Raw genomic sequence first — 18,146 nt, forward strand, 5'->3', positions numbered from 1 at the left:
CAGGAATTTTGACAGGTGCTTTGGTTGTGCTTGCAGGCTTTGGTTTGGGGATCCGAGTTGGAATTGAACGACGGAACGTATTGGTAATCTGGAAATAAACCAAGAAGATAAATCATGCTTTAGAGAGGAGAAACAAATGGTGGTTTTAGCTTGGTAGTGCCTTTTCCACTTTGTAAATCCGAATGCACTGCTGTTGGAACTGCTTGTCTGAACTTCCTTTATCTCACTGGTAATAAGGCAGAAGCTTTGTATTTAACTTACCTATTTGATTGGTGAATATCACAGAATCTCAATGGATTGAAACTCAGAGTATAAATAAGAGGGGTTTCCTGTCTGTCAGCTGACTAAGTATCAGCCCTAGGAGCTGAGTGATGCAGTGCAAAGTCTTGAACTGTGTGAGTTCTCTGGGTGAATAATCAGAGAACTTCCACATGCAGAAGCAAATCTTGATTCAGTCCTGAGTAGCAGGCAATACCCAGCTCATACTTTACTGTGAGAGATCATTCTTTGACAGTGACCAGTGTACACAAAATTAATGTATTTGTGAGACAACCCTCCCTCCAGAATGCATCATAGTCATATTTAATTGCAAAAGAAGTAAATATACCAGAAAATGTTATTATGTGCACTGAAAAGGGGGGGAAGAACTATAAAGGCAAGAAGCTTGTTTGAAAGATACCATTATCTGAAACAAGGATTAAACATCCACTACTCATCAGAAAACCTTTTTGAATCACAAGCATTTTTATATACCTTTTTCAGTCAAGCTAAGGGTAAAAGAACGTCACTTAAATTTTTTTTTTTTTTAAACATAAAATGGAAACGGTGTTCAAATGAGGACAATAGAAAACAGTGTTGGAATTCTGGTGACTTAAGTATGAATAAGAACGAGCTAGATCGAAATGGGTTTTGAGAAAACTTCCTAGTGGCTATAATGGTCTGCCTGGGCTGATTAAAAAAATAAAAATAATCACAAATCAAAAGCTTGCCATTTACCTGTAGATAATTGTGTATGACAGGGGTTTTCAATAGAATAAAGCTGAGCCAACATCAGATCATTGCATGTGCTCAGTGCAGAGGAATTTGGGGGAAGTTTGCATGTCACAGATGTGCTTACTGGATCATGAGTAAGGAAAAAAAATCAACCTGGGCTTAATTGAAGTATGATAACAAAGAGATAAAATAGTAACAATCTCCTAGAACAGTGTGGTTTGTTTAATGATGAGACCCATGTGGGAGGGAAAGATGTAGGTAAGTTTTTAACTTACTATTATAGATATGACCATTCTATATTGTGGTTTTAAAAAAAATTTGACAGTGGTCTCTAACAAAAGAATCTCATGAGGTCAGATCTTGTGTGGACACTGGAAAAACAAGGAAAATTCTCAAGGTTAATTAGTGGCGAGTGGATAGGTAGCAGAGCAGTGAGCTAGTTTTTAATAATATAGTGGAGATAGCATCTGAACCTCACAGACACCTCTGATACTCAACATATTCATAAACTGCATAGGAAGACTACTGAAATGATAATAATTGTATGTGGTATAACAGGGAGAGTAGTAGAAGCAAGAGCTGACAGTAATTCATGTTACTGAGTAAAAATGCGTGTCAGTTCAGTGTTAATAATTGAAAAATAATATATTTAGGGAAAACTAGTTCACATACAGTAGTGACATTTATTGTCACTAAGAACATAGATCTTGGAATCCCTGTAAATTGTCCTCATTGCTCAGCAACTGGCAGTTGTCAAAAAGGTAACAGACAAGTTAGGAATTGCTAGGAAAAGAGTACAAGAAAAACCCCATCATTTTTTAGTGTGTGAATCAAAACCATACCTACATTGTGAATGTTTTACAGGGTTTTGTCCAAACAGCTCAATAAAGGGCATGCCAAAATGCAGAAAAGGTGGCAAAGACTATCAATTATGAAATGTCTTCTGAGTGAGGATCAATAACATACACTAAACCTGTTCAAGATTGGAAAATAGACTGTGGTGAGAAAAATAAACAACAACAGAAATGTAGTAGCATTACAGTGAATAGGGCAATTCTCTAGCATGCTTGGGAGGGCATCCACGAGGCGGATTGAAGGTATGTGAAAAGTGTTTTCCCTTGTCAATGAGCTGTGAAACTCACTGGGACAGGCAGTTTTTGAGGTAATGATATAACTTGGTTTCAAGAGAATTAATGCTGATTCAGGGCATCCATCAAGGACTGCTGAACACAAAGATGTGTGGAGATTCCAGCTGTGGATTGCCATAAGTTGCAGGCTGCCAGAGGCTCGATTTTCTACTCTCTGTGCCTGGTACTTAACATTCATAGGCATTTAACACTGGTCACTACCAAAGATGAGTGTCTAAAACTTCTTTCATGTTTTAATTTTTAAAATCAGCGTGTTTTGATTTGTAGTGCTTTTTTTTTTTTTTTAATGCCTTGAGAAAGGAAAGAGTTTGGCTTTGAAAGTGAGTAAGGAAAAAGATGCGTTTTTCTTTCCTTGTGTCCCTTCAAGATTTTACCTCTGGGTGGCAGCGAAGTTCTCCTTTTGCACTGCACCCCAGTATTTTCACTTAAACTTGACTGAAGTTCTTTGTTAAATGCTGCATAAACAAAATTAACATGCATTTTCATGATAGTCTGGAATTTTAGCATTCCTAATGTTAGTAGGAAAGGAAAAAAAAGAAAGAATCTCCCCTTTGCCCCCAAACCAAAAAGCATTTTGCTTCAATTACTAAACAGGCTGTGTTAAGAAAGGAACTGATGTTGGAGAGGATAGTTGTGTTACTGCTCTGTGGCTTTCCATCAGTACTGAGTTGGAAGAGTTTGCCTCTGACCATGTGGTATGGCCTGGTAGATGAGGCACAGTATTGAGAATAAAATGTTTGGGTGGGCTATTACTGGCAGTGCTGCTATCTGATATAATTGTAGAGATGATAGAAAATGTGTCAGTTTCCCAACTATAAAAAGAATTAGATTAGCCATCATTTGCTAAGTATTTTGAGGTGAATAGATAAAAATACTTATGTAAAGTCTTGCGTGCTAAAGTGAGATTGTATCTCTAAGAGTTGTGTTTGGTTGTTTGGTTTGGGGTTTTTTTGGAAAGTGTTCCAGTTCAGAGCTTCCTTAGGTTACAAATGTCTGGAGTTGATTGACCAGCCATGTTAGTACTTCAGGAAGAATTCGTAGGCCCAGATTTTTACAGGTTTTGTGCATCTGACTGGTATTCAGGCTCTAAGGTTTTATTGAATCAGTGAAAAGTTAGGTGTTGAAATATCCCTGTGCTCTGGCCTATAGTTTGCATCAGTTTCTAGTTCATTAAAACCACCATTGAAAATGTGGCCTTCTGAACCATCAGATTTCATTTCAGTCAAATTTGTTTTTGTGATTCAAAAAGATGCTGTATTTTGCAGTTCTGAATGACAATATTGAATACATCTACATTTTTATCGTTTAGTGCCTAGAGCTGCATTATAACTGGTGGACTTGTCAAGGTTGGATCTGCGTACAGAGTTTGTATTGCTCTCGTTAACTTGTGTCATGTTTGATTGTAGCCACAATAACTGAATTGCTCTAGCTCCTGGCATAGGCTCAAAATTAAAGATAACAGCTGTATTATGGGGCTTTTTTTTCTATACAAATAAACTATATCAGTGCTAAGTTTCTCTGCCAGGACAACTGAACTTGCTCTTCAATGATTGTACCAATCTAACTTATGATGAAGGCAAGGATTTTACCAACTGCCCATCTAGTTCTCTTCCTCCCCATACAGCACTTAAAAATTGGTGGTTTTCATCATTCCTGATATAAATTCTGGAGAGGAAAGACTGAATAACTTACAGAAAATATTTATTGACACTTTGGAATTCAGTTACATGCATAGCTAGATCAAGGACTAAACTTTGTTTATTTTCTAGAACTTACACTCAAAATTGTGAATCTCAGGTAAGAGTTGTAAACAGAACATTTTGGGTCAGTTGACTGGATCAGTGCTTAAGCTGCTGTAAGATGTATCCATAAAGAAGGAATGGCATTATGTGGGAATTGTCTGGAAAGCACTTGGGAGTAACCATATATAAAATTTTGCATTGGTTCAGTTGTATGTGTACTGAAAATCCTTGTGTAATACTCCTAGGTCCTTCCCTACTGCTTAGTGTAGAGTAATGTAAGCAGATACACTGGCTATAGCAGGCTTGTATCTTGGGATGTCTGGTTTGGTTTTTAGACAGACCTGAATGACTAAAAACCCCTAATATATAGATTTTGGTGGGCCTTTTCAATTTGATTTTTAACTAAGTATGGGAAATCTGTGTGCACACCATGAATTACTTCTCTTCAAGTGTATGCATCCTTTCTACCAGTTCATCTTCTTCAAGATGAATATTTTTAGTCTCCCTCGTTCTTTTTTGAATTCTCATTTGTGTTCTGAATTGGCTGGCTTTGTGTTCATCATTGCTGTTTAGTTATGTCTCCTTGAGTTGCTGTCTGTAGGCCACTTTTTATATCTGCTATCTTTCGAAGTCAGAGAAGAGAAAAAAGATATGTTTATTTTTCAAAAAGCAAGCTCAGCTGCCTTTCATGTTCTGGAGATCCCTTGTGAGTTCCCATTAATGCTCTTGAAACACCCCCAGAAACAAAATGTTACCCAGGAGTGACCTATCTGAGTAGTTATGCAGTTTTCCTTTACTTGACGAGTCTATGTAAGCATCAGCAAATAATTACTGCAACAGCAATGACAACTAACCCCAAAAACATTAAACTGGCCGCATATTTTAAATTAGATTATGTGGTACATCTGTCTCTAAGTACAACAGCACCATATTGGTTCAAGGCATTAAGCTTAGAAAATAGCCAAGTTTTTGTCAGTAGTGCTTAGTTGGAGAAATAAACAATTAAAGCTAATTTTCAAGGCAAGCTATGATCTAAGAATCAAGAAAGCTGCATTTTAACTTCATTTTTAAAGTAACTTCTGAAGCAGACATTAATTGCCTGTGATAGGAATTGGCAGAAGAAAGGGTGTTAGAGTGAGAACTCTACACAGGGACTACGTTTGTTGTCTCTTAGCAAATGACAGTGGATACTTCAGGGATGGGGACAAACACTGGCATAGGTGATAATTGAGAAGTTTTCACACATTAGTGTCAAAATGCCCCTTCTAATTTCAGAAAGACAACAGAGAAAGCATGCTCTGAAATACCAGGATATATATTCCATACCCACCTTTTTTCTCTCCCATAGGGACAGAGGTGGCTTATTTATATGGGCGAGCTTTTAACACAATGCAATGCTTGCTTTCTGGGGAGTGGGATAAGGCAAGTGTGTGTGGAAGTGTCACGGAGAGAAAATATTTCTGTTTCTGTGCTGTTGAAGTAGTTCTCCTGCTTTTGGTCCTAATCCTTTCTTTTTCCTTCTGGAAGTATGACGTGTGCTTTGCTTCCTGTTTGAACTTTATTCATTTAAATAGGGAGGAGCATGTAGTACTTATGCTGTAAGTTTTCTTATTTGTCTTTCTACATCATCGTAGCATTTGATCTAGGCGAAATAACTTCAGATAAAGTTTCTTTCTCACTGCTTAAATTTTTAGTTTAAGAAATTTGAGTCTCACTTTCAGCTTTAGTGAAAGTGGCCAGGGGATGGCGCTGAAGATCCTTCACGCAGAAGCCCATGTATGTATGTGCATAAGCGTGCCTCTTGCCAGACTTAAGTTTGTTCCTGGATGATTGAATGCAGTCAGAATGAAAGCCAGGTCTGCAAGTGAGAACGAGTTAAGATTAAGTGATAAACTTGAATATTCCCTTTGGTCTCCAAGCCAGACAGCTTTGGCTGAAATTTCTGGTTAGGCATCCTCAACTGCACAGAGCATTCAGATACTTCCTTTTCTTTACTTTTCTTTCACTAGGTCTTGGCATTTGTTTTCTAGGAATCCAAAGTGAGAAGTCTCAGTTGCTCTGAATTCCCTTTTATGCAACACACGTGCGTGTGTGACTATACTGAGATGTGTGAGCAGGAGCAGTGTAAAATCCTTACTCTTACTAACACTGGTGAGACCTCAGCCAGGCTGGTGTCTGGCTTGGCTCACTGCATTGTCACACCACTATAAACAGCTCAGCAGAGGGAAAATGACTCTCCAGTAATCTCTAGAGTCATAGTACGTGAGCTATTAAGTGGAAGAGCAATTAGGTTTGTTTAATCTGGAGAAAACAAAACTGAGAAGAGATGTAATAATTGTCTTCTAGTATGTGTTGGAGAGAAAATAATTTTCAAAGTCCAGTGGGGGAGATAGGAAAGAGAATACTGGAGTACAATTTCAGCAACGTAGATTTAATTTAGAAATTAGCAAGATTCTTAATACAAGGGTATTTCAGCCCTGTTACATATTCCTGGGTAACTGTGAAGTTGTCACTGCAGAAGTTTTTTAGAACCATATGAACCAGGTTTTCATTTGGAAGGTTTTAAGTCAAGTTATAGTGAGGGAATAGGCTCAGAAATGTCCTGAGATCCTTTTTAAGCTCTGTTTTCTGCATCTTCTACTCTTCTGCTGATATTTGCCCTATTACAGTGCTCTTGATTTCAATAATACGGCATATTTGACAGAAAAATCTGTATTAATATTAGAAATTATTTCTATATATGTGACACAATTTGCACTAATGTACTTAAATGTGTCACTGTGGTCTTATATCCTGAATGCCAAGTTTAAATCTACTTTCTGGTTGTGGGGAAAAGAAGGGTTGGAGGCTGAAGTTGTATTTTTAGTTTCTAAAATTCTGTTGTGTGCCTTACTTTTCTTACGACGTGCCTTTGCTGGGAAGTGTGATGATAATATTTTAAACTTTTGATGACTTAAAGACTCATTTCTAGTAGATAATTGACAAGATGCAGGGAAGGGTATGGTTATGTTGTGGGTTAACTCCCGTAAGACGAGGTTACCTGGGGCTGGTTCATCAGCATCATCATGCAGCTGGAGTGAACAGTTGTTTGCTGTTAATCTTCCCTTTGCCCCTTAAAAGTCGAAGGGGTCTCAGGCACCTTGTTAGGGCACTTGGGGGTGCCTAGGAACAGAAGTGTGTGGCCTTTTTAGAATACTACACACGCTGCAATAGCAGTTGTGTCCCGCAGAGGGGAGTGCCAGCACTTAGATGTTCCTGCAGGCGCTGAAGTGTCAGTGTTGTTAGAGAGAATACAGCCTGGGTCAGACCAGCAGCCCACTTGGTTTAAAGCTGCACTGGCATTTGTTGAGTTAGATTCTTGGCAGTGGGGTATCATTCTGTACAGGTTGGGGGCAGGTAGGGATATTCGTGTTTGCGTATTTCTGTGGCAGTTTCTAAAGGTGTTTGAAGCTGCACTTATACCCACACACACCTTTTAACGTGAAAATGTCTTCATTATCAATGTTGTCTGTTTGAAAGCTTTGAGTATGTTTTCCCTATGTTAGTCAATTTATATGGTGGAAAGGTTTACAGAGGTTCTGCATGGAAAAGAAAAAAGACCCTCTAGCTTTTACCGTTGTGACTTTTTTCTGTCTGTGAGCAGGCTGTTTTCCTCTTGGAAGGCCACATTAAAAGGTGTGTTAATCAGAGTCCTATTTTCAATATATATATTTTTTTCCTAATATATATAAAATGATAATTAAAATAAAAGGCTCTCTACCTTTTATCCAGCTAAGATTGATGTTTCTTCAGGATAAAACGACCTATAGTGGCTTGCATATGAGACAATCAAGGATAAGAAAATACAGATACTAATCACGTTAGAAACTGCCTTGCTTGGATTTTGCACAAGTCAACTCTCCCAAAAGAAATCCAGAATTATGTTAACGGGACTGATGAATGCTTGTTGTATATTTGAAGTGCTTTGTGATGTATTTGTATGCTAGATTGTATCTCTTCAGACAATAGCGGTAGCATCAAAGGTGATGGGACCAGGACTTTGGCAGTGTTTGCACTATAAAATGCTCCTTTTTCCTTTTTGCTTGTCCGTTCAGTTATGCTGATGTAGCTCTTTTATAAAGCTGAGCTGTGATATGGATCCTGTTTTGTTGAGGTTGTTTGTTTGGTTTTTGTTTTGGTTTTTTGAAAAGAGGATTTGTGGAGCATGGCTTTTTGTTTGTGGTTTTGCTTTAGTTTTTTTAAATTCAGGTTAGTTTCTTGACCTGGTTCACAGTGCTGCCTTCTGGAACAGTGGTGGCAGCACAACTGAAAGGGCAATATTTTGTAATTTGGGTTGTGGTAGGGGCAAAAAAGGGGAGGGAGCTTCTTTGGCGCATCCCTGTTTGAAGACCCTGTGATGTCAGACCACTGCATGGCAAATGAAGAGATGTTGATTTAAAGAGGTCTTTCCACTTGTGCACAAAAAGTGTTTCTCAAGAGTACTTTGCTTTGTGGTCAGAAGAGAATTACATTTGGTTGGCAACTCTGGTATTTGAAGCTTTCTGGGTGCCCACAGTATGGTGGGTCACTGGCTAATGTGCTAGCTACAGCACAGAGAGAATTCAGCTTCATCTTGGGGCACTGGCTGCAGATCTGTGAAAACGCTTCATGCTGCTTAAGTTTTTATGATTTGTCTCTTTTTTTTGAGCAATTTCCCACTTACAGTACTTGGTGTTAATTTTAAAGCATTTTTATACACCCACTTGTGCTGTAGCTGTATTTGAACCATAAGATCTTTCTCCCTTCTGTTTCTTGGTAACATAATGTTTTGGTAGTCTTTGCTTAAGCCTGGAGATTAGGCAGTTGTCAGTTTTTGTTTTGCCTGTCTCAATATCTGTTTCCTAGGGACAAAATCATCCTGCAGATGGTTACTCCATTTCCATCACCTAACCCTGCAGCATCCATTGAATCTTGTTGAGAAAATAGAGCTGTACAATTCTGCTCCTGATTATTTTTTCCCTAGTGTGGGGAGCACGCCTTCCTAAGCCTTGCATGAAATGCTTACATACAGACCTTTTTCTTATTACAGCCTTACATTCTGTCCCCAGACACCGTATTGGCTACAGTGCTTCGGATGAGGAAGATTAGCAGTCTGCTCCTGTAATTTTTGTTTTTTCTAGCTCTTAATTAGTGACTTGCAGGAGGTCTTTAAATAACTTGAAATACTACCTCATAGTTGATGGATGGGTGCTTTGGTCTCAGATGACCATTATCACTTTGTATTCTCTTCGTTTTGCTTTTCCTCCTTTTCCCTCCCTCCCCTCATCCATCCTCCCTGTAAGGACAAAAATTGCAAGTATTTCTTCCGAGATATTTAATCACATAAAGAGAATGGCTTAAAAATGCTGAGCACCAAAGTGTTTGTGCTGCCCTTGCTTGTGTCCATTGATCATTCACTGAAATAAACCCAAAAAGATGAAGGGAAGTGAGATGGTAACTGCTGTCATTTTTTAATCAGTTAATTCTCCCTCTCTTTTGCTGGGAACTAAACATAAAGGGGAAAAGGTAGATTTTTAAACCTTAGAGGAGATGCTTGTCAAGAGGTTTGGAAAAGAGAAGGATTGATATTATGATCTGCTGAAAACTGTTTTTACGCTGTCTTTCACAGTTTAATCCCTCTGATATATGCTTCTTACTATGTGACCTTATTTCCTTGTAACATTTAAATGAATCATTACATACCTGTCAGACTTTAGCTTTTGAGCAACTGCTGAAAGCAAAAGTTTCTCAGCCTCCAAATTAACAGCAATACTTACCACTTAGAGTAGTTGAAGTTCCTAGAAAAGCTGCCTTACTTGTTGAATTTTAATATTATGCTTGATGTTTTTGTTCAGAGTGCTTGAATTGATGTGCAGATAAGTTATTTAAATTTCTCCTTGCCCTCCTGCTTTCTTATTGTCTGCCAAGGAAGTAGGTGGATATTCCCTCTCAGCAAAGTGGAAGTACTCTGAAATACGGAGTGGTGATCTGAACAATTCAGGGTTAATTTGTAAATCGATAATTTGATTCCTTAAGCTATGCTTTCTATTTGCTATTTTATGATAAAATTACGGCTAACTTTCTGTTTAAACAATTAAGTTTCAGCTCACAGCAAATACATGCAGGTGTTTATTTTCTCAGCTTTGAAATTTATCTTGGGAATTCAAACAGAATGAACCTGTTTCATTGTGCAAATCTTACTTTCAGGCAAAAATAATTATTTGATTTTTTTTTATCTGTTGGAATGACTGATAAAAATTTTGCTGTGACGTCAGTTAAATCTACACAGATGTTGCTTCATCAGTAGGGGAATGTAAGAATCCCTTAATCAAGGTGTGTTTTTTGGAAATGTAGCAATTTCATTTCCAGGCAGTGCTGATGCTCGTTACTTTGGAGTTAATGGTCATGAGTGGCTGCTTCCTTTGTCTTTTGTTAATTAGACAGTTACTGATAAATCATTATGAGTTTAAGACAGGGATTATACTTATAAATGGTTTGAACTGTCATCTAGGTTTTGTATTCCAATCTTAGCTTTAAAGACTGAATGTCCTTATTTGTAATAGCTTGGTAATTGTCCAGAGGACTGTGTGTGATTATTGCTGTGTCCTCATTTGTGCTTTTCATTTATAAGATATTATAATAGATAGCCAGGTGGTTAATGATCAACGCACTTCTGTGTATTTTTGAAGGTAGATCTAAATTTTTTTTCTACAAGCTTTTTCAGTCTAACTGAAGAAAATATTAGTGCCTCTGGAGGACACATGTTAATCCTTTAATTTTTGGAGAATTTGGTGTCTGTTAGTATGCTGGCAAGTCGGTACTTCAGACACAGTTATTCAGTGCCATGCTTGTAATGTGTTCCTGCAGAGATCTTAGGTATGGCTCAGCAGGATATGCGGTATCCCAAAGAGCAGAAGTGCAGAGAATGTACTGATTTTTAATTTTGACTGAGCCCTGCAGGTAAAAATGTGCAACCTGAATGTAATTATGTAACTTGTTTGTATAATTAGCACGCTCTAAAATTTTTATAATCTTGTCTTGCCTGAGTGTTGGCTGCTGTCTTCATCAGTAACTTTTGCTGAAGTTGGTGTGAGTCAAAGTTTGCTTTGCAGAATAAGACTATGTACTCCTTCTGACCCAGGTCTTAGAGCTCACTTGTGCAGCCATGGAGATAGAGTGACCCAAAACAAGAAAGAAGGACCTCTTATGAAGCCTAGTAACTTCAGGTTACATAAGTTGGGGTTGTGAAGGTCCACATAGAACTTCTCTTTTTGAATTTGCCATTGCCCAATTGTAATACATATGTTAATATCCATTTCAATCACACATATTATATAATTTAATATTTTTTCTTCCCATTGTTTACTGAGAAAAAGTGTATATGGGTGGTGGACTTTGCTTTTCAGTAGAAAGTGTTCTAAAAGCAGTTATTATCTACAGTTATAAACATTTAGTTTCCTGTCAGTCAAAAGGACTTAAAATGATAGAAGTCCCCTTGTTATGTGAGATCATGGGCCAAAGTTCTTTGCTGAATCCGTTGCTAAGTTATACTGGAGAAATATTTTTTTTCTCTAGGGAATATAGGCAGAATAAAGATAAGGGTTTAGTGGGTAGGGACTTTCTGCTTACTTGCAAACTTCCTTGTTGATAAGGAGGTTGCTGTTTTAAATTTTTTTTTAAATAATATCACCCCCAAAAGCATTAAATTTATGGGCATTTTACTTTTTAGAATAAGAACAATTGTTACAATTTAGATTTGGAGTGTACAGCTTTTGCGAAAAAGAGAACTTTAAAAGTGCATTCCAGATCTTCTGGACTGATTTACATTGTATGTGAAGCTGCTCCACCACCAGCAGTATTTTCTGGGAAATTAAAATTGACTGCTTGGCACATGTGTAAAGGACAGAATCAGTTACATTTCTGTCCTTTTCCTAGGCACAAACACTGTAATTGTCACTGAAATACCTTAACCTGCTTTGTCCATTCTGTATGGCACTCCTATTTATCCCAGACCCAGAGGCCTACATGTTTGGAGACTTGGTCTAGTAATGCTGCTTAATGCTGCTGCCAAGCTTTCTCTGTCTATGAAGTGAAAAACATGAAGGTATGCCATAGTTTGGTAATCTTGTTTCTTCCTCAGTGTACCTGTGTGATGTATACTGTTTGTCAAACTGATGGCTAGGAGCTTAGACAAAATTTGAGTATTGTATGTAAATCTGGTCTCCTAAATTATTGTTTAGAAATTTAAATGTTGCTGTTTATTGTTTTAGAGCGTACCTAAATGATGGCAGTTTTTCTGTTGTATTGGAAAAAACCCCTTGTTTGGGGAGAATTACTTTGTGATACAAGCTTCTGAACTCGGTTCACTTACAAGCAAAGTTTGCAGGAAGGTTTAAAAAGAGTTTTAGCCAAACAGTTTTATACAATACATAATATTTTGTGTTTGTGTGTGATGTACTGATAATTACCTGAAATGAGAGGGCTAGAAGGAATTGGGAAATAGCAGGGAAGATAATGAATCAAGTCTTATCTGAAATTAGCAGGCAGAATTATGGCTTAATTCAAATTCTACCATACATGCAGAAAAATACAAACCACACATAACAAACAAAAAATATTCAGCAAGCAATGATGAAAATAATCAATTATTTACTGTTTTTTTGTAATGTTAAAATATTTTACCAAGGCAAGTTGCAGTCAAAAGTAATGTGAGTTATTTTGAAAATGGCAATACATAAAGATGCATTTATACAAGTGCAAGACTAAATATTTTACATAACTGTATTTCAATGAGAAGATATACAGTAAGTGCACACTTGATAACACTAAGCAGGCAAAACTTAACGTTAGTTCCATATGCTGTTGTATAGTTCATGCACAGATCTTTCCCAAAGTAAAGAGGCTGTTCCAAATAATTCTTGCTGGGATGAAAAACAGGATGGGTTGCTGGTAAGGGTGTCAGCATGGATGGGGGTCAGTTATAGACATTACTTACTGTAATTTGTGATTGCCGTGGAAGAGGAGTGGCTGTTGGTGTGATAGTAATACTGCTGGTGATTTTATTGGTGGGCTTAGTGGGTAGGCCATTGGCTAGTGCTGGAGTTCTGTTGTCTTGCACTGCATTACAAGGGCTGATGGGCTTGGAATTGGTGAGAGCTTGGACGTAAGGACTTCCTAAATGAATGTGGATTTTGTTATCCTCAGTAGTTATTACACTCGATCCTGTACTGTTAGATCTCTGAAACTGCCATGATGACTGCCTGTCTGGGGATACTCTAAAAACAGCATGCTTGGCTCCCATTTCCAAAGGCTCCGAGGAGAGAGTTTGTTCCTGAGAGCTTGAGCCAGGTAAAGCCAAAGGGGACATTGTTCTTTCAGGAGTTAAAGAACCACACGATTCAGGAGTTTGAGATCTTGCAAAAGTAGTCATAGTAATAGGAGAAATTACATGCTCTGGGGTCATGTAACCTTCTCCTGCTTTTGATTTTACAGGTGTTAAGGAGGCATTTTGAATAATGGTTATTCTTTGCTTTGGAGTGCCACAGTTGGGTATAACTGCTGTGCTTGTGTAGGAGTGAGAGCTTTCAGTGGTAGGACTGGTTATTTCAAGGGTTGCTGTGTTCTGTCCATGGTCTGGAGTCACTTTTATGTGAAGGGGCTGGCCAGGTGTATGGCTTAGCACTAGATCTCCAGTCTGTGCACACTTTCCATTTTGCTTTGTGTGTATCTTTCCATTTTGAGGATGGCTCTCTTTGGACTTCATCCAAGGAATCCATAATTTTTTGTTTGCGGCATTTGCGGTGGATGAGTTGCTTTTGAAAGACACTGTTTGTTCCTCCTCATTGTCACTGTCTTCATAGAGCTGCCCGTTGGTGACTGTTCGCTCTAAAGGCATGAGGGTTTTGTAATCGGGTGGCTCATTGTCTGCGGGATCTGTTTGGATTTCTTTAGAAAAAACTGGCACATCTGAAATTTTCTTTCCATTGAGACCGGGCCTGACGTTCTTGCTGAAGGATCTGTACCTCTCCAGTTCTTTCGTGAGGCTTTCCATTTCTCTTGCTAACTCCCTGTTTTTGTTTTCTTGCTGGAGGAGTTTCTTCTGTAAAACTGTGTGATCACCTCGCAGGTGACAGATTAGGTCTTCTGTTGCCACATATTCATGAACTTTCTCTTTCAGTGCATCTACTTCTCTGGAAAGATGACTCGATTTAGCTTCCTCTTCTTTGAGTTTCTTAAAAAGGCGCTGCTCCTGATTGGACTCTGCCTTTTCTGTTAATTTATACCTTGCCAATTCCATTTTCACAGCCTCCAGCTCCTCTGATAGGAGCTTGGCTCTGTCCCGTTCACTGACATATTTTCGTTCTAGAGACTCAAATTCATCTTCAGTTCTCATAAGATCATCTTCTATGGACTTCATTTCTTTGAGCTTCTGCTTAAGCCTCTCAACTTCTTGGGAAAGCTCTTTGATTATGTTGTTTTCCTGCTGCAAGGAGGTGCTAGATTTAGTACTCTCCTTACGTTTATTTTTAAGAAATTCTTTTTCAACATCTTCCAGAGACTGAAGTCTTTTACTTAGAATATTCACTTTGGAAACAAGATCACTTCCTTTCTCCTCTTCTGCTTTGAGTTTGTTTTTCAGTTCATCTCTTTCTTTTGTAACACTGGACATTTTTTCCTCTGCATCAGATTTCGATTTCAGTGCCTTTTTACTCTCCTCCCTCAGCTTTTCTGTAACTGACATCACTTTATTTTGCTCCACCTGGAGCTGAGAAGTCACAGCTTGCAGCTTTTCTTCTGTTTGCTTTATTTTTTCACCCATAGTTTTTCTTTCATCCACAAGCATAACTGTTAGACTCTTCAGCTTTGTTAAATCTTCTTTAAGTGTAAACTCAGTTTTTTCTAACTTGCTTTCAATTGCTTCAAGCTCACCAACTCTAGCTTTTAAACCATCCAGCTCATGGGACAACTGCTTTGTTAACATTTTTTCTCTTTCTAGGTTGCATTTCAGGGAGTAACATTCCTGTTTACTCTTGTTGAAAGCATCTTCCAGTTTCTCCAGCTCCATAATTCTTTTATTAAGTTTATCAACTTCCCCTTTAAGGTTCTTGCTCTGTGATGCTTCTTTTTCTAACTTTCTATTAAGTTCTCTGCACTGATCTTCCATTTTTATGAGCTCTTCATCTTTTCCTTCCATCTCCAGCAGTCGTTTCCGTAGTTCTTCTACTTCAGTCATAAGAGTGGCGTTCCCACACTCTCCCTTATTTATCTTGTCCCTTAGGTCTTGCAGTTCTTCTTCGGCTTTTTGTAAAGATTTGTTGGTCTCTTCCAGCTCATCGATTTGTCGGCTGAGAGCAGTTAATTTTAGCCGGAGCTGGCGATTCTGACTATCTTCATTGGTTAGTTTGGCCATCATTGCTTCTTGGTCTTGGGAAATCTTACTGCTCTGGGTGTGAAGTTCAGCTTCCAGCCTGCTGGATCTCTGTTTCTCTTCTTGAATTTTTGCTTCAGCAAAAGTCAGCTTTTCGTGTGCTTGTTCTGTAGAAGTGGTTAATTCTTGAATTTTTTTACTTTGCTGATTCAACTGCTCAGTGAGTCTTTGCTGTTCATCCACCACCATTAAAGCAAAGGATTTCAGTTTAGTTAATTCTTCTTTCAGTTTAGCTATTTTCTTGTTGTTTTCCTTTTCTTTTTTTGCCTGATACACTGTTTCTTGTTCAAGAAGCTTTTTCAATCTGTGGGAGGAAATAATATTGTATTTTGTAGCCATTTTAGTGGGCATTTAAAAACACACTTGAAATATGACATTTCTGCCAGATGTCCATGAACATCCACTTGTAACTACAAGCAGACCTCTCCTTACAGCATCATTTGAAAGTGCCCACTGGCCTTACTTTCTATTCAGAAGTTCTTTGTAATGAACAATTCAGTATGATCATTTAGACTTAGCAACTTCAGTTATTGTGCATCTTTGATTACATTTTCAATTTTTGACAGGGATCAGTACAACAAAACTATTTTGGTATTCTGCACTGGAGCTGCATGTCTTTCAGCTCTTTGCTGAGGCTAGGTATGTGCATGCAAGCTTTGTTTGGCTTTTTGTGTGTGTTGGGCTTTTTTCTTTTAAGAAATGTGATAATTATAATGCTTGAGAATTTAGGTCAGTGCAGCCCCCAAGGGCAGATGTAATTTACAGCATCATAATTCTCCTAACTTTTTTATTTATAAACCATCCTGATATTTTACGATCAAACCTTAAGGACATTTGAGTATGTGAAGGACATGTAGCCACAATGGACAGTTAGTCAGGCTGCCTAATGTGAATTCCTAAGCAGCACATCAGAGCAAAATTAGGTAAGTCTGTCCTTAGTGAAAGTGCAGGCCTTGTGACTTGGTATCAAACACACACACACACACAAAAATGCAGTCAGCAGATAAACACATATTCAGGTTGTGCCTTTTGAACTTAACAAAGCCCAAATGTCTTAACATGTGTTAGGCCTGGATTAGCAGATGTGCCTAAGTGCAACGCTGCTTTTACATGATTCTTGAAGGTTTTCATGATGATTTTCCAAAATTAGTTTTACAAGTTGATGTTAATATTCAGTCTTTATTGGGATGCAACATACTTAATTTGCAAGAGACTTGGGATAAGGCTGTGTGTTTGTTTATGTAAGATCCTAACAAACCTCCAAATAACTTCTTAGGTTCTTTTGAGACTTTTCTTTGTCCAAGGAGATGCTTGTAGAGTTGGTCTAAAGTATGATTAGGCTTGGCCAGCACATATGCCTCCTTTCAATTACATTTTTCCTACAGCCAAGATAAGTATATCCTGGTATTAAACAAAAATCTGAAAAGCCTAGGTTGAAGTACTAAAATATTAGAATTTGTATGTTGTTCATATGTATGGTACAGACTCAGTTGTGTAGATCATGTGAAGGAAATGACTTGGTTATCAAGGCTGTACATGTAGAAAATGGCTGTTTAAGCACCCATTAAACTTTATTTTTTTCCCCCTCTGAAATATGATGACAACTGTCTGGAAGTTGCTGCTGAAACTTAGGATTCCTGTTCCACATTTGTCTATGGTCACTATTGTGATGCCCTTGTCCAAGTGATGAGTCTTTACAGCTTCCCACTGACAAGTTCCTGTTGCAGCCTTCCATTTAGTTCAGGAAGAGTTTAGATAACAGCCTCCTTTGCACAGCTTTTAATTAGCTGTTGACTGACTGAAGGCATATTCCTGGGCAGTAGGCTGCCTCAGCAGCATCCCCTTTGGAAGCATTGTAGTTTCCAGCATAGCGAGAGAAAGTCCTTGCCATTCTCAACTGTCCACCAGACTCGTCTGATTTAATGGTGATGTTGTATAGAAATCCATGACAATAAAATTTTCTTATAACATCTTCATAGTTCCTACTGTTTCTATTTTACTGCCTAAGTTGCACTATGTTGAATGTAATGAAATGCTTTGTATGAAAAATTAACAGAATGGGAAGTAGCCATAAACATCAAAGACTTGAAGCAGTCACAAATTGTTTACAACAGTCAATTAACATGATGGGGAAAACAGATATGAAAACGTAGAAAATGGAGGGGGAGAGGTTTGTGAAATGAGTTTGAAGGAATGCTGCTGGTTGACAGAACAAATAAATGGGGGGAGGACTCTACCATCTCAAAGGCAGCTTTTTACTGTGTTCATGGTATATAAACTTTTGTCCACTTTTCAGTGCTACTTTCAGTTCTAATTCTTTTTAGTGTAAAAATCTTTTTTCCCTCCCCACCCTTGTCTCTAAATGCTTTAGTAGTGAAGTTCAATTGATGATTTACCGTTGCCATAGCTATAAAACCATAACAGAAGCACAACTAACAATTTCATTTGGAATGAACTCAGGTTTTGTGTGTTCATGAAGTTAAGACATATTAATATAGTTACTTAGACTTACTAGCATTTGATTTATTTTAGCTTTCTTCACCGTAATTTATTTTTGTAAGGCAAATTTAGCTGTGGTCATTAATACCTTAGGTAATCAGTGTCTTACCCAACACTTCCATGTTAGCTAGTTGATATCTCTCTGGCCAAGTGAAACTGTAATGATCCAGCAACTCACGCCCCTTAAGTTGCTTTGGAAAGAAGCTCTTAGGCCAAATAGTAACAAACAATTGCAATTTTCACAGAGATGCTGTATAAATATTTTGTGATGCAAGTAAGATAATTGTGCATAAATAATAAATAAAATAAGTTGGCAAT

At 37.9% G+C, this 18,146-nt stretch overlaps 2 protein-coding genes across 5 annotated transcripts in view; one reads left to right on the forward strand and one right to left on the reverse strand.

Annotated features, from left to right (window-relative positions):
- The window catches only part of CMSS1 (cms1 ribosomal small subunit homolog (yeast)), a 230,256-nt gene that overhangs the window by 6,564 nt on the left and 205,546 nt on the right, over nucleotides 1-18,146 (forward strand). The window lies entirely within an intron of this gene.
- The window catches only part of FILIP1L (filamin A interacting protein 1 like), a 189,652-nt gene that overhangs the window by 3,865 nt on the left and 167,641 nt on the right, over nucleotides 1-18,146 (reverse strand). For all 4 annotated transcript variants that reach the window (XM_017731866.1, XM_008631727.2, XM_017731865.1 and 1 more), the window contains 2 exons: nucleotides 12,897-15,633; nucleotides 1-88 (listed from right to left, as the gene is read on the reverse strand). In XM_017731866.1, coding sequence (XP_017587355.1) covers nucleotides 1-88; nucleotides 12,897-15,633 — 2,825 coding nt within the window. The remainder of the gene's footprint in view (nucleotides 89-12,896; nucleotides 15,634-18,146) is intronic.

Source organism: Corvus brachyrhynchos, unplaced genomic scaffold, assembly GCF_000691975.1.
Source record: "Corvus brachyrhynchos isolate BGI_N302 unplaced genomic scaffold, ASM69197v1 scaffold3, whole genome shotgun sequence".
Lineage (NCBI taxonomy): Eukaryota > Metazoa > Chordata > Aves > Passeriformes > Corvidae > Corvus > Corvus brachyrhynchos.